Below are 14,627 nucleotides of genomic sequence, written 5' to 3'. Positions count from 1 at the left end.
TCAGTTTTATGTTTGACTAGCTTTAGTAGTGTAAATAATTGCATGTTTACTCGATGTCTTATTTAAATAGCTGCAAACAGATACTGGTTGTTGTGAATGCTGTCCAAATTAACTTGTGGATGCCAAATAGGTGGTTGCATTCCAAATTAGCTTCTTGAATACATTTACATTATTTTCTCACCATTATTTTTAATCACTTTTTCCTTCTAGTTCAGCAGATGAACCCCTTAAATGGCAGTATGTGGACCAGTTTGTGTCAGACTCTGGGGTAAGAGATCAGTATTTTACTAAGATGTCTTCTGGGTAAATATGTAAAGGTTCTGAAACACCTTGTTCTCAGAGCTTATCACAAAAATTATTGGGTTCTTTTTGGTTGTGGTAGTGGTGGTTTCTTGTTTATAGCTTTTTTTTATTTTTTTTTTTTTTTGAGGTACGAAGTCGTGTTAGAACTGTTCTAGGGGAAAAAACCATCTTTTGTGATATGAAACATTGCTAGAATCATTAGATGTGGAAAGTGCATGGTATGAAAGGAGTATCTTCTCATTAGTTTGTACCTTATTTTGTTTGAGGTTATTAACTTACCATGCCATTTGTTCTATTATATTAATCTTTAACAGTTTATTTGACCTATCTTGGCCATGTTGGTGGAGATTGGGATGACAGATGTGAATGCTATGAAGAGAGACTTCCATTCCTTTGGTTTTCAGGAATAAAGGTTCAGATAAATAGTGAGCACTATCATGTATTTTACAAGCTCTTTTGTCAGGGTACACCTATTTCATTAACTGCCATATCACTTACCCTTTCCTGGAGGCAAAGTTTGACTGTTTAAGTGATCCCCTCCAAAAAGAAGGGTAAGTTCAATCTTTCACCTCCGTCATACACCTCTTCTGAAATGACAGTACTTCACATTCAACTCCAGTAAGTCCGTGACGGAATCTAGCCTTGGTATTAGGGTTTGTTCCTGACTCTATGAAGTTTAATAGCAGTTTTGCTATGACTTCAACACAGGGCAGCATCTGCAGCTTTTTTAATCCCCCTACAGGAAGGAAAGGGCAGCATTGCTGGTCTTGCTTCATCTGGAGGGAGAGACAGTAAGGAGAAGAAAGTCTTCATTAGCTTGATTGGTACAAGAGGCATGGGTTGCAGGTGGGTAGACAATTCTTATTTAATGTCGTTTGCAAAGCACGTCATTGATTTAAGTGAGACATCAAGGACTGTCATTCCCTTCCTTCACTGGTATGCTGTCAGGGCAATGGAGATTCAAACTGGATCAGGAGTACATTTGTGACATACATTATATGTTATTAAACAAAATACGACTATTTGTATGCCAAGTTCTGTCTTAAAACAACAACAGAAAAACAAATTTAGAAATAAGAGCAGACTTAGAGTGACCTAATATAAGTTGTGTAATGGAACTGGGCCTGTGTACTTACAAATGCGACTCTGTAACGTGGTAGGTTCTGGCACTGTCTGCTGTCAAGCTGGCTCCCTGAACTTAGACTCCTTTCTTGATCCTTTCCAGAACTGAGAAGCCATCACCCAGCTGTACGCAGTTCCTAAAGCTAAGGTTGAATTTGCAAGATTTTCAGATACGTGAGCAGAAGCTTCTAAGACTCATGTCCTTGCAGCTAGTTATAGAGAGGTTGAGGGAGGAGGGGTATCGTAAGGTTTCTTATGTATTTAGGAATGTATGATAGTTGAAGTTAGCAAGAGTCAGCTGCATTAGAATATTTTCTGAAGCATAACTACTTCTTTCAGTTTAAATCCGCCAAACATTACGAAAAAAATATTTACAAATATGGAAAGGTGGTTCGCTATCACCTGCTGGATATATTATCCACAGAAATTACTCCTGTGTTTGACTCCAGCATAGCTTCCACTCCAAATGTTGATTCCAGTTGCAACATCCTTTTTTTGCTTTTAGTAAGTACTCCTGCAAAATAGTGGTGTTATTCACGCAGTATACCACAGTCCAGTGAGTAACCACGCAAGCAGTTACTAACTCTACACTGTTACCTGCTAACTTTACAATGCTGTCAGTGACCTAGTCCCTTAGATGACATAGATCAGTGTATTATGTTACATAATCTAAGAACGGATGTTACAGCATCTAAGAACATAACAAGAACTCTGAATATTTTTCTCTTAATCATAGTTCTATAGTACAAAGCATAGGGAAGTAGCATGCTAAACCATTGTGGTATGTACTGGTAAATGACAGTGCCTGTTTCAGAACACACAGCTATCACAAAAAGAATCTTGAATCGCAAACAAATGATGAAAAAAAAAAGATCTCTTGCTTATACTGAATTATCCTATAACAATACTTACTTTTTTGTTTGTTTTTATACCAGTATTTCCAGTGGTCCAACACAAAAACCAGGCATTTTTATCAGCAATGTTAAGCCAGGTTCTCTTTCAGCAGAGGTGGGCCTAGAGGTAAGTATGCTGTTTTCCAAGGTAGGTCCCACAAGACAGTCATATTTGGCATTTACTTCTTAAAGTTCTGGATTGGTGCAAGTCACTAGTTGTGATTCCTGCCCACCCCCCAGAAAAAAAAATACTGTGTGGTTACCCTTTAAATGAAGCAAATTTCCTAAATTTTAAGAACATAAAAAGCGCCCTCATGGGGCCAGACTGGTAGTCCATCCAGTTCAGTGTTTTGCCTCAGAGGCAATAAAAATGCTGACAAGCCTGGCCTGTTACCGCAGTCTGTTCCCCTCATACTCCATCAGTATCCATGATTATCATATTAGGAATGTTAGAGGGTGTATCTCTCTAAAATTCCCTGTCGCATCTGTATTAATTTAGCATCTGTACTGAAATTTGTGTTAATTTCTTTAGGTTGGTGATCAGATTGTAGAGGTAAACGGAGTGGATTTTTCTAATGTTGATCATAAAGAGGTAAGATTAAGACTTTCTGACTTCATGAATTGAAGTAGTCCACTTCTTAAGAATCTGTTCAGTTCTTCTGCAAAAATGTGTGTGTTTATTGTGCCAGTTAACCAAAGGGGTTCTGTAATAAACATGGAGATTCAGGGTTTTGAATACCTACCAACCTTTTAGTTTAAATTGATCTTCCTGAAATTCCAGCTTTAACAACTAGCATCTGTCATCCTGTATATACAAGACTTTTATCACTAAATGCAAACTGTTTTGTTTGTTTAATTGGCAGGCTGTTAGAGTGCTAAAAAGCAGTCATACCTTGACTATCTCTGTCGTGGCAGGAGCTGTAAGTAGTAAACTTATAAAAGCGGAACAGTTGTGAAAGCTATTATATGGTCAAATAAATAGTAAAAATAAATAGGTCAGAAGTAAAGCTGTATATTTTGTTATGTTTATATTGCTAACTATAATCAAACCAGGACATTTTGGAATAGCTTCTGATCATTTCATTGAAAGCTAGCCACAGTATTCTCAAATAAAACAACATCATGACTGAGTTTGTTCCCATGAGTGCCAGTACAAAACTGTTCACTTGACAAGGATCAAGAATTAATTTTTCGTTAATAATTTATACTATTAATCATCAATTATTATTAATTAATCAATTAGACTATTAATTAAATTAATAGTTTCTCATGTCTGAGAGCTTGTGTTCTGATGGCTTCTTTTGCTGAAACATAAAATGTGGACTGGATTAGTCTGTTAATTTTTCCTCCTAAATAGCTAGTATATGAAAGTCTTGTTCCAAATTAAGTCCTCATTTAACTGTTAGTTTGATCTCTTTAATGTATCAATACACTTAAAATTTGTTTTCCATTTATATTGTTCTGTACAATAGAACTAATGCCTTTAGGGCCTGATCTAAAGCCAACTGAAATTAATTAAATATTTTCACTGACTTCAGTGTGGTTTTGAATAACTGTTTTAACTTTTTTAGTATTTTAATCCTTCTTATAATAATATGTAAGGCTATATACAATATAATACTCAACTTCCATAGGCTAATCAAAGCTAGTATTTACTAATTGCTACACAACTGAATTAAATAAGGAAAACAAGATTTATTAAATTACTTAAGCTATGTCCTAAGGGCTTGGGGTATAGTGTGTAGCCATATTAAGGAATGCATGGTTTGATTAAATGACTTTTACAATAACAAAAGATGCAGTTGTCCAAAGGCATTGTAAACATTTGTTTAAACTATGTTCCAGACTAGTTTTTGTTTTTGTTAGGCTCCAGGAAGTGTTTCAACTCCCAGTTATGCTACCAACTATTAAAAAAACTTGGGTTTTACTCCAGTGTGTAACTGGTTTTGCATTGTTAAAATGGTGAATGTGTGGTATGGGCCTCTTTTCTATTCTGCCCTACTTCACCTCACCTCCTTGCCTGCCTCTCCTCTTCCAAGTACACATCTTGTATTGAAGGAGAGACTGCAAATGAGATAGCTTCTTTACTCCTGTTTTCCTGTCAGCAAAGACCAAAATGCAAAGGCATTCTTTACTGACTGTTTCTGTTCAAGAGCAATCTACTTTGAGCCTGAAAAAAACAAAAAATTCTTCCTTTCTAATTGACAAGGAAATTAAATTTCAGTGATGGAAAACTAGATAAACATTTTCATTGGCTATGCAACTTTGTGCAATGCATTCTCCCTGTTTTTAGCTTCCTTGAGTGATACTGTTTTTACACAGGCAGCCAGGCCTGACAACATTAAAAACATAATAGCAGGCAGATGAGATGTTACATAATCAGTTTGGAACCATTTTCTGAAAGAACTACATTCATGAGACTTTTCTATGATTTTTTTTTTTTTTTCGCTTGGGGGCTGTGATTCCAGGGAAAGGAGCTGTTCATGACTGAAGAAGAGAGGCAGAGAGAAGCATGTCTGCGTGAGCAAGAGCGCCAGGAGTTAATGCATCAGAAGCGAATTGCACTGGAGACAAACAAAATCCTCAAAGAGCAGCAAGAAAAAGAGAGATTGTAAGAACTCTGCATGGGAAAGTGGAAAAACTTAGCTTGGATTTGGAAAGAGTGTGGAGGACTAGGGTAACTATGAGGAGGTACTCAACTGAGATTAGGTTGATTGTTGTTGTTGTGGAGCCTGCTCATAATTCTTTATCCCTTGGTAGTGTTGATGATCTGAGCTTTCAAAGACAAAATTGTTTAAATATACATCTCGAAGGGAAGGGCCACTTTGTTCGCCAACTGTCATCTTCCTATGGTTTAATGAAATATTGGGTATTTTCTTGATGCCACTCCCCCACACTTAGTTATCTCTAGCAGGACAGTCAAATTCATACTCTCACAACAATGTGCTAAAGAACTGTCTCAGAAGGAGAAAGTGTGACTTGACTTTAGGTAGATCATGTGCCCTTTTTATACAGATGGTCACGAATGTCTTTAGGGTTCCAAGGAAAGTACGTTTAACTCTTGATATCTTTTAGACTTTTATAAAGGAGGTATAAGTTCATCATTCATTTTTCCTCAGTGCACATGTACTTCCTGTATGTACTCCATCAGCTGTGTTCTGACATATTTTGTGCAAGTTCTTACTTAGAAAATTGTATTTTTGTCATAGTGTCCTCATTTCTTTTATTATAGAAGAAAACTGGAGATTTCCCAGAAGGCTGCAGAGGAAGAAGAAAGATACCGCAGAGAAATAGCACAGTAAGTAACAAGCTACATACGCAGTGTAGTGTCCTAATAAAGGCACTTATGTATTGGATCTAGTTGAAAATGAGAACTTCTATATATATTTTTTTTTTATATTAAAATCATATGTATTCCACTTAGCTAAATGTAGGGTCCAGTATATACGAATCAGTACATCAGATTTATAGGACAGGAAGCTGCCTGAAAACCAGCACCTGGAAAAACATGAGGGTTACAGTGATGATAAACTCAATGTGAACCGGAAGATGAGCGCTTATTTAAAATCTGCTCTATAAATGTGTAGAGAAACTTAAGAATAAGGAACTCCTAAGTCTCAGAACTTATTTACTCTGTTGCCATCACTGGACTACTAACAGAATGAAGAAATGAATAATGCAGAGCTGAGGATAGATCAGGGAAGACACAGAGGAGTGACTAAAGAATTAGAAAATATACTCACAGAATCACAGAATCAGTAAGGTTGGAAGGGAGCTCTGGAGATCATCTAGTCCAACCCCCCTGCTCAAGCAGGGTCACCTAGAGCATGGTAGACAGGATCATGTTCAGGCAGGCCTTGAATATCTCCAGAGAAGGAGACTCCACAACCTCTCTGGGCAACCTGTGCCAGTGCTCTGTCACTGTCACAATGAAGAAATTCTTCCTCGTATTCAGGCAGAACATCCTGTGGTTCAATTTCTGCCCATTGCCTCTTGCCCTGTTGCATGGCACCACTGAGAAGAGTTTGTTCCCGCCCCCTTGACACCCTCCCTTCAAGTACTTATACACATTGATAAGATCCCCCCCTCAGTCTTTTCTTCTCCAGGCTAAACAGGCCCAGCTCTCGCAGCTGTTCCTCTAATCAGAGGCGCTCTGGTTCCCTAATCATCTTAGTAGCCCTACGCTGGACTCTTTCCAGTAGCTCCATGTCTCTCTTGTCCTGGGGAGCCCACAACTGGATGCAGTACTTGAGAGGAGGCCTCACCAGGGCTGAGTAGAGGGGCAAGATCACCTCCCTTGACCTGCTGGCAACACTCTTCCTAATGCCACCCAGGATACCATTGGCCTTCCTGGCCACACGGGCACATTACTGGCTCATGGTCAACTTGTCATCCACCAGCACTCCCAGGTCCTTCCCTGCAGAGCTGCTCTCCAGAAGGTCAGCCTCCAGCCTGTACTGCTGCATGGGGTTATTCCTCCCTAGGTGCAGGACTCTGCACTTGCCCTTGTTGAACCTCATGAGGTTCCTCTCCACCCAGCTCTCCAGCCTCTCCAGGTCTCTCTGAATGGCAGCACAGCCCTCTGGTGTATCAGCCACTCCTCCCAGCTTGGTATCATCAACCAAATTGCTAAGGAGGTGCTCTCTCCCTTTGTCCGGATCATACTCGGGCATTTAATGACATACTCATTTATCTTACATTATTAACAAAACAAAAGCCAATAATTTGTTCACCATCTATAAGAAAATACAGAGTAGAATTCAATAGCCTTTTCAGTCTGTTAAAGTTCTGAAAAGCGAAGCTATGTAGATTTGAATTAGAAATAAGGCCTACATTTTTAAGTATGTGAGAATCTTTAATAACATTTTGTAATCATAAATTTTAAGTAGGCCTTTCTTTTTGTAAGAAAGAGGCTTATTTGAATTACAACTATCACGTTAAAAGCAGAAAGTTGTACAACCTATCCAAAAAATCAGATTTTGATCATCACAATCTATTTTGATCTTAAATTGTGATCCTAGAAACTAGCCAAATTCTGTCAAAGATCATATTGTGTTAAGGTCAGTACTATAAATGCAACTTAAACATTGTTTTACATTTGAAACTTAAAAAATAACCAGTTATGTGCTGTTGTTATTGTATTAATTCATTTCCCAGCCAAATGACACTGGAGATACTGCATGAAAGGTAGTGTGAAATTGCAAAATACCTGTTTTGATACAGCTTTTTAGAGCTAAAATTGACTCTGAAGTATTCAGCTTAGCACTTTTGACAAGTTAAACAGTTTGTCTTTTTTATTCATTTGCTTAAGTTCCTTTTCATGTATCTATATTAGCTAAAATTCCCTGTTGGTTGATGGAGCATATTCAGGGATCTCTGAATGTGTAAGGTGCAATGGGAATGTATTTGCCAGCTCTCACAAAAAATAAAAAAATAAAATAAAAACCTTCAGACAGCCCTGTTATGGGATTTACAGCAGTGCACAGATGAATTCTTACACTTTTCTAATTCCTGGGGAATAGATACCATGTTGTTCTTTGCTGTGGTATGCTGTAGAAATTCCTGCTATAGCAGTGGAAGCATGTAATAAAAGCAGACCATCACAAGTCAGGAATGATTCTGCTCTTACAATCAAGATTGCCTGTCTCTTGATATCTGCAGTATCTTTCTGAACATTTGCATCTTTATTTCCTCTGTGAGATTTGCATGATTAGCCTGCCTTTGGGGATAATTGTTGTAGTGTCTAGTGTTTCTTCCTTGTATAATTTCCAAGTGCTGCTCAGACAATTGTTAGTATTTCCATAACACAATCGAAATTATGTAAATCAATCTTAGTTTCAGTGGTGGAGGGGAGGAGGATGGTAGTGCAGGAATTTACGTACTGTAAAGCTTAAATCTAGTACGCAGTTGTGGGCGGTTTCATTAGAATGTGATGCTTTCTTGTATTAACAGTTTGTGTGGATGACCTTTTCCTCCGTTTCTAAAATCCTTTCTGCAGGAATTCCTCCTACAAAGTCAATGCACTGTATATTAGTATTCCACATGCATTTTGGGAGAAAAACTCAAATGTGAGGTCCTTATGAAGGACCTCTATCGTAAGGACTCTTGGTGGAATTTGAGTTACTTTAATAATAAAGTAAAATGTAGTAACTAGCCTAAATATCTATATAATGTGTCCTGCTCTTGACTATGATACAAAACTTTAAATGCCAGCCTAACCTCCAGTGAAGATTTATTAGTGCTTTGACCACATGTGAGTATTTTAAAATTTAACTTAGCTAATCTAGAGATCCAGAAGAAATTCCAAACATGAATAGCAGTATAAAAATCTGAGACCTAGTAAATTTTGGCACCATATATCAGTCTACCAGTTCAAGACATGCTGGAGCCAAAAGTACACCTGGATTTTTTTTTTTTAATGGATACTTAAAAAATTTTTTTTTCTTCTTGAACTGTGAGGTGAGACATGGGTTTTGGCTTGTTTTAAGTTGGCAGTCAGAGTATATAGTATACCCCTCTGGGCTTAAAATATGTGAAGGTGTTTGTGTTTATAAGTAGCCTCAAACTTATATCTTAATAAAAAATAATATTATCTATGGTTAAATTGCATTTAATGGCTTGTCTTAATAGCTATTAAAATGCTAGAGACTGAATAGATAATATTAAAACAGCTTTCTTTCACATCTCAAAGGTAAATATATGTGAATGCTTGCTCATTTAAAGTTTGAACATATTTCTAATAAGGTAAAAAAGTATTTAAGTTGGTCAGTAAAATGATGCTTAAATTGACAAAAGAAAGGAGGGGGAAGGACAGATAATAATGCTTTATTAAATAAAAAGTGTGTACTGAACATTAAGTAATTACAATGAATTTGCATCGATTGTGTTATTTTTATACTCAGAATTCTTAGCTGCATTTTTTTTTATAGGATAACAGCAGAGGAAGAGAAATTTAAAAAGGAGTGGGAAGAAGACTGGGGGCCTAAAAAGCCTCCCAAATCTCTAAAAACTGTAACTGCAGAAGTGCACCCAGCCCCTTCTTCTAAGCACAAAAGTAAGTAATATATTTCAGCCTGCTTACTGCAAGAAAATACCGGTTTTGGACACAATGTCATTGAGCTGTATGGAATATATCACTAGCTCCTATCCAAGCCAGGCTAGCTATGACTTGTTTATTTTCAGAAGACTGGAAGTATGTGATATATGATTTTAACAGCTGTTTAGCAGATATCTAACTTTTAAAATCTGCATCCACCTAGTCATCTTTGTTAACAATAATCAGAAAAAAAAAAGCTTACTAAGAAGCTGTTTAAAAAAAAAAAAAAAAAAAGCTTACTAAGAAACTGTTAAAAGTGACAAGCCTTTTAGCTCAGGATTTAGGTGCATTGTTTCCCATGCTGTTTCCATTCAGAACATTTTACTCTTCAGCCTTTTCACAGAACAGTTCTTGCTAAGAGTAGATGTGCAATGGTTTCCACTGTATTATCATCTTCCTTCTCAAGCTACCTTTTTCTCCTCCTCTGTCCTCCTTTCTCTTTTCTTTTTTTTTTTCCTTCTGTTCTCATCCATTTTGCATTGCAACAAATGTTTAACCCCTGTAGTCTGCACAGCCTGAAAACTACTTTTTCGTTGGGCAGTTGGTTTCAGAATCAGTCATGAGACTGAGGAGGTACCATTTGCACACTAACTTTTCCATGAGGAATTACCCTGAAGCACAAGTCTGACTCAGCTCTCCAAAAGAATTTAGCATGCCTGAAGCTTACTTTGCAATTAAGAAGCTAAATTGGGAGCAATAGGTAATATGTGAAAAGTGGTTCAGGCAAAGCAAAAAGCAGGAAGTGCTTGTGGAGCACTGTAGATGTGGGTTGTTCCTGATTAAAGTATTTCTGTGTGACCTTGGACAAGTCACTTAACTTTTTATAGGTGAGAAGCAGAAGTGGAGAAATGGTTTTTCTGCTACCTTGTCTTTTATCCATTTAGTTTTCTGATGCCTCAGGGATAGGCTTTTGTTTTGTGTTTTTATATATATATATATATATATATATATATATATATATATATATATATATATATAAAAAATGTATGTATATGTATGTGTATATATATATACATATATATATATGTATGTATATGTATATATAACACACTAGATACCTAGTTCTTGCCATGGTAACGGCATGGTAGAGGCTGGTGTTTCTCTTTAAAGCCAGATATCCCAGAACTACTGACAGTTTAATTATGGGAAAAGCCATCTGCCTTGATCCTGACTTCTCTTGAAGACTAGAGAAATGTTCAGGAGCTGATACACCCAGGAACTGAGTTTTTTTTCAGTTAGGTGAAAAATATCACACTACTCATTTCATTTCATGGAAACTCCCAGTTGCACAGTACTGATCTGAACTGGAGAGTTCATGGGGACCTCGAGTTATACTGTCATTTCTGTCTCCTCATTCCTTTCCTCCTTTGTTTCTCTAGAAGATTTAAAGGGAGTTGCACATGACCAACTTTCAACAGATGACATGGATGAAGTGATCATGAAGCAGGATAAACAGGTTTGCTGTTCAGCCTTAGCTTCCTATCGTGATTCAGATTCTTCCTGTGTCTCACTTCCTCCTGACAGTTGGTCTTGACACTGAACTGATCATTTGGTTTGCTAGGGCAGTATCCTTGAGGCTAGTGCCCTTTGCTAGGGCAGTATCAGTGGTCCTTGAGTAAATAATGAAAGATTACAACATTGTTGTGGTCACTGCTTTCTAAGGACACCTTGACATGAACGCAAAGCCTGTCAGTCCTACAAGAAGGTTGATTGTGTTGAGAAATGTGCGTCATCAGTGTTTCTTATATGAAATAAAAATAATGAATTCTTTTATATATTTTTAATTAGCAGTGTCTTTATGTACTTGACTCGGAATATTTCATCCAAGGGAATGGAGCTTTTCTTGTCGCTTTGAATGCCACATGCTTGAATGAGTTTGAAAAGTAGATTGATTTTAAGAAGGCTTGTTATAACTAGCGTATAGTAGGACTGTGACCGTGGATATATGGTTTTGTATGAAGATTTATTGTTGTGTTTGCTTTGCTTAACATAGAATGTGTGTCAGTAAAATATGGACAACTTGTGACTAAATATCTATAGAATATGGATTAAGAAGTGGTATAAGAACTTTTCATGTAATATCAGACCTTTTGGTTTTACTTCTTCGAATAATTTTGATCAGTTATATGTATCAGCATGGATTGATCCAAACTTGACTTTTCTTCAACAAACACCTTTTCCTTTAACTTTTTGTAGCTTTTGGATGGTTTTATCGTTATGAAGGAAAATTTCCCACAATCCGCAAGGTACAAAGTTTGTCGGTGTGTAAATTAGTTTGCTGTGTGTTTGAATATCAGTTCCTCTCTCTTTTTTTTTTTTTTTCCCTCTCCTCCTTGTCTGTTATTCCTGGATGTTCCATACGGTAAAGTGCTTCATTTAACATGCAAAAATTAAGATGCTTTTGGGATGCAACTGCCTAGAAATTGTCCATTTGAATACTTTGGAATTCTTAAGTCTCATCAACTGGAGGGTGAATTGAGTGTGTCAATACTCTGCAGGTGGTGTTCAGCACAAGTGGGCAATGTGTGTCTTATTCTACAGTAATCCTCAATGTGTTGTGTCTTTTATTTTGTTTTAAGTGTACAGAGATAAAAATTCAGTTCAAAACTTCGAGTATATAGTTCTCCCTTATACCTTGGCAAATCTACCTGTAAGAGAAGTGTTCAAGGCAAAAGATATTCTAGGTTGTGTATCACATAGAAAGGACCAAAACAACAGAGCATCAAAAAAAACGAACAACAAAAAAACAACAGAGCTTGATGAAACTTTATTGTATCTGTAAAATTGCCTCTGACATATTGCAATTAGTTCCAACTAATACCCTCTTCCTGATGTTGCTTTATTCTTATTTCAATAAATTTCAGCAATATTATAGATTTTTCTGATGATTGTACAGTCATTTTGGTTATTAAAAGGGGTGGAACTGTCAAGGAAAGTTCATGCATCAGCCTCCTGAGAAATCTAAATTTGAGGAGGTCAGGATTGTATTGGACAGGTGAAGTCTTTAAGTCACCACTTAGGAATATTACTTTAGCCTTTTGGCAGGGTGGGAAATAGCAGTGTTGGTTTTCTTTGAGTTGTTTTTTTTTTTTTTTTTTTTTTTTTTGAGTAGAGAATGAGAAATGACTCTACACTGATACCATTTTGTACTTCTAATGACTATAAACCATCCTGGAGCTATAATTGGTGCTGGAGCCAGTACAGTTAGGATTTATTTCTAAAAAATATAAATGCAAGTTATGAAAATTCTCTTCACGCAAATAAGTCATCTTCTGTTTTGCTGCTAAGATGACCTCCAAATACCTTTTCATATATTAATAAAGATCTCAGCCAGTCCTGTTAAACTCTCCAACAGTGTGGGCTAAAGGCTCGGGAAAAATAATTTTAATCTTAGTTTCTTCTGCTTTTAGAAATATTTTTTTAAATCTAAAACTAATGATTTTTTTCTCTGCTCCAGATTGCAAATCAATTCTTGTTTTAAGAGCAAAAATTCCTTCTGTACTAAAAAGTCTTTAATAGGAAGTAAACTGAATCTATGGGGAAAATAGATGGAAAGGATGACTCATCCTAATGTATCTGTACAGGGAATACAGCTAAGATTGCCTGATAAATGCTCATATTCTGGAGCACTTTAAAAGCACACTAAGCAGTACTGTGCCAATTTCAATCATTTTTAAAATATTGAAATCTAGCAGGTTCTCCTGCTGCATTGTTACACTTTGCAGACATGTATGTTCTAATTTATTAGAAATAAAAATTAAAATGAGATCCAAAAATGTTATTAAGGTATAAAAAACATGCCAGGAGCATGATGCTCATGTTAAAACGTCAATGTGAAAACGGATGTTCGACTTGGCCTGAAACTTTCTTTTTTTTATTTTTACTTCTTAATAATATTGTTACAGACTTTTCAGTATGAATTAGCCCTACCAGTATGAACAGGGGAAAGTAGTAGAAATATGACATCACTAAAAGTAGAAATACAGAGCCAGTTGTATTCCTGAGACTATAGGAGCATAGACTTCAAAAGATTATGAAGTTTTTCCCTTTGGTTGCACTGTACATATAAAATTTTAGGGCTGCTTTGTGTTGTGTTGGGTATCTCACATGAGTAGGTTTTATGCTGTGATTGCAGATGGTGCTTTGTTTTCATGATGCGGTGTTTTTGCCTGGGAGCACTTCAGTTTCTGCACTAAACTGTCTTTTCCTTGTAATTGCTTGTTTCATTTCTGTTAAGGCATGTCGTGCTGTGTTTGGAATACATGAAGCGTGAAGGTGTTTTACATGTAGAAACATCTACCTGTGCATGAGCATCTGTCACCTGAAAGCAAGACTGATGTCTTGCATGTATAGAATAATGATAGAACAGAGAGATCATAAATTGAGACAACCAAAACTGCTTGAATATTCAAGCTTCTATAGTGGACCTATGCATCCTAATGTTGTAACTTTGCAGAGGAGCAAGAGTTGAACTGTCTGGTGTTGTATAGCTTAAGTGATACTCTATAGGCCCTCTAAAAAAGGTTGAATTTCATGCAAATTGCTGAGGAAATGGGCTTTAGAGTTACTTTTAAAAGACCATCCTTATATTTACACAGACTGTAATTAAATTTCCAAGGCAGGCAGTCATGTTCCGAACTTGAAGTTTGCTATGTTTTTAGCTGATATAAAAATCTGATTAACTAAAATACTTCCCAGAAAGGGAAAGACCGAAACAAATCAAAAAGTGACAGTCTGTGTGAACAGAAGAAAAATAAAAAAGAAATGGAATTTGAACAAAAACTTGCCAAGGAGAAAGAAGGAATGTTAGAAAAAGAAAAACAACTGAAAATTAATCGTCTTGTGCAAGAGGTATGTTGTATTCTGCTATCGAGTGCAAAATAATGTAGCTATAGAATTAAGGATGTAGCTCAACTATTTTTAAAAAATATACCTGAATACCTATGACAAGTCAAAACAGCTTGGAATAGTGTATTGAAAAAAAATCGGAGAAATATGTTTAGAACTCTCTTAGAAACTTTATTCATGTGCTTTAAAGAGAATGACCCAACTCTTCAGTAGAAGTATGTTAGCAGGAAGTTTGTTTAATCTTGAAAAAGATTATAAAGTTTTTAAAAGAATCATTATTTTGTTGCAAGAGCTCTGTTTACAAGTTTGCTTGTGTTTATATTCTGCTTTTGCCACGAGGATACCTCTACCTTTTAATGAGCATC

At 36.4% G+C, this 14,627-nt stretch overlaps 1 protein-coding gene across 2 annotated transcripts in view; it reads left to right on the top strand.

Annotated features, from left to right (window-relative positions):
• Positions 1-14,627, top strand: part of USH1C (USH1 protein network component harmonin) — a 52,157-nt gene that overhangs the window by 17,400 nt on the left and 20,130 nt on the right. For both annotated transcript variants that reach the window (XM_062576158.1, XM_062576159.1), the window contains 9 exons: positions 211-268; positions 1,046-1,149; positions 2,361-2,445; positions 2,851-2,910; positions 3,182-3,238; positions 4,787-4,929; positions 5,551-5,616; positions 9,248-9,372; positions 10,794-10,870. In XM_062576158.1, the coding sequence (XP_062432142.1) occupies positions 211-268; positions 1,046-1,149; positions 2,361-2,445; positions 2,851-2,910; positions 3,182-3,238; positions 4,787-4,929; positions 5,551-5,616; positions 9,248-9,372; positions 10,794-10,870 (775 nt within the window). The remainder of the gene's footprint in view (positions 1-210; positions 269-1,045; positions 1,150-2,360; positions 2,446-2,850; positions 2,911-3,181; positions 3,239-4,786; positions 4,930-5,550; positions 5,617-9,247; positions 9,373-10,793; positions 10,871-14,627) is intronic.

This window comes from Rhea pennata, chromosome 5, assembly GCF_028389875.1.
Source record: "Rhea pennata isolate bPtePen1 chromosome 5, bPtePen1.pri, whole genome shotgun sequence".
In the NCBI taxonomy this organism is placed as follows: Eukaryota; Metazoa; Chordata; class Aves; order Rheiformes; family Rheidae; genus Rhea; species Rhea pennata.
Note: the sequence above shows the minus strand (reverse complement) of the source record. Positions and strands in the feature narration are given on the sequence as shown.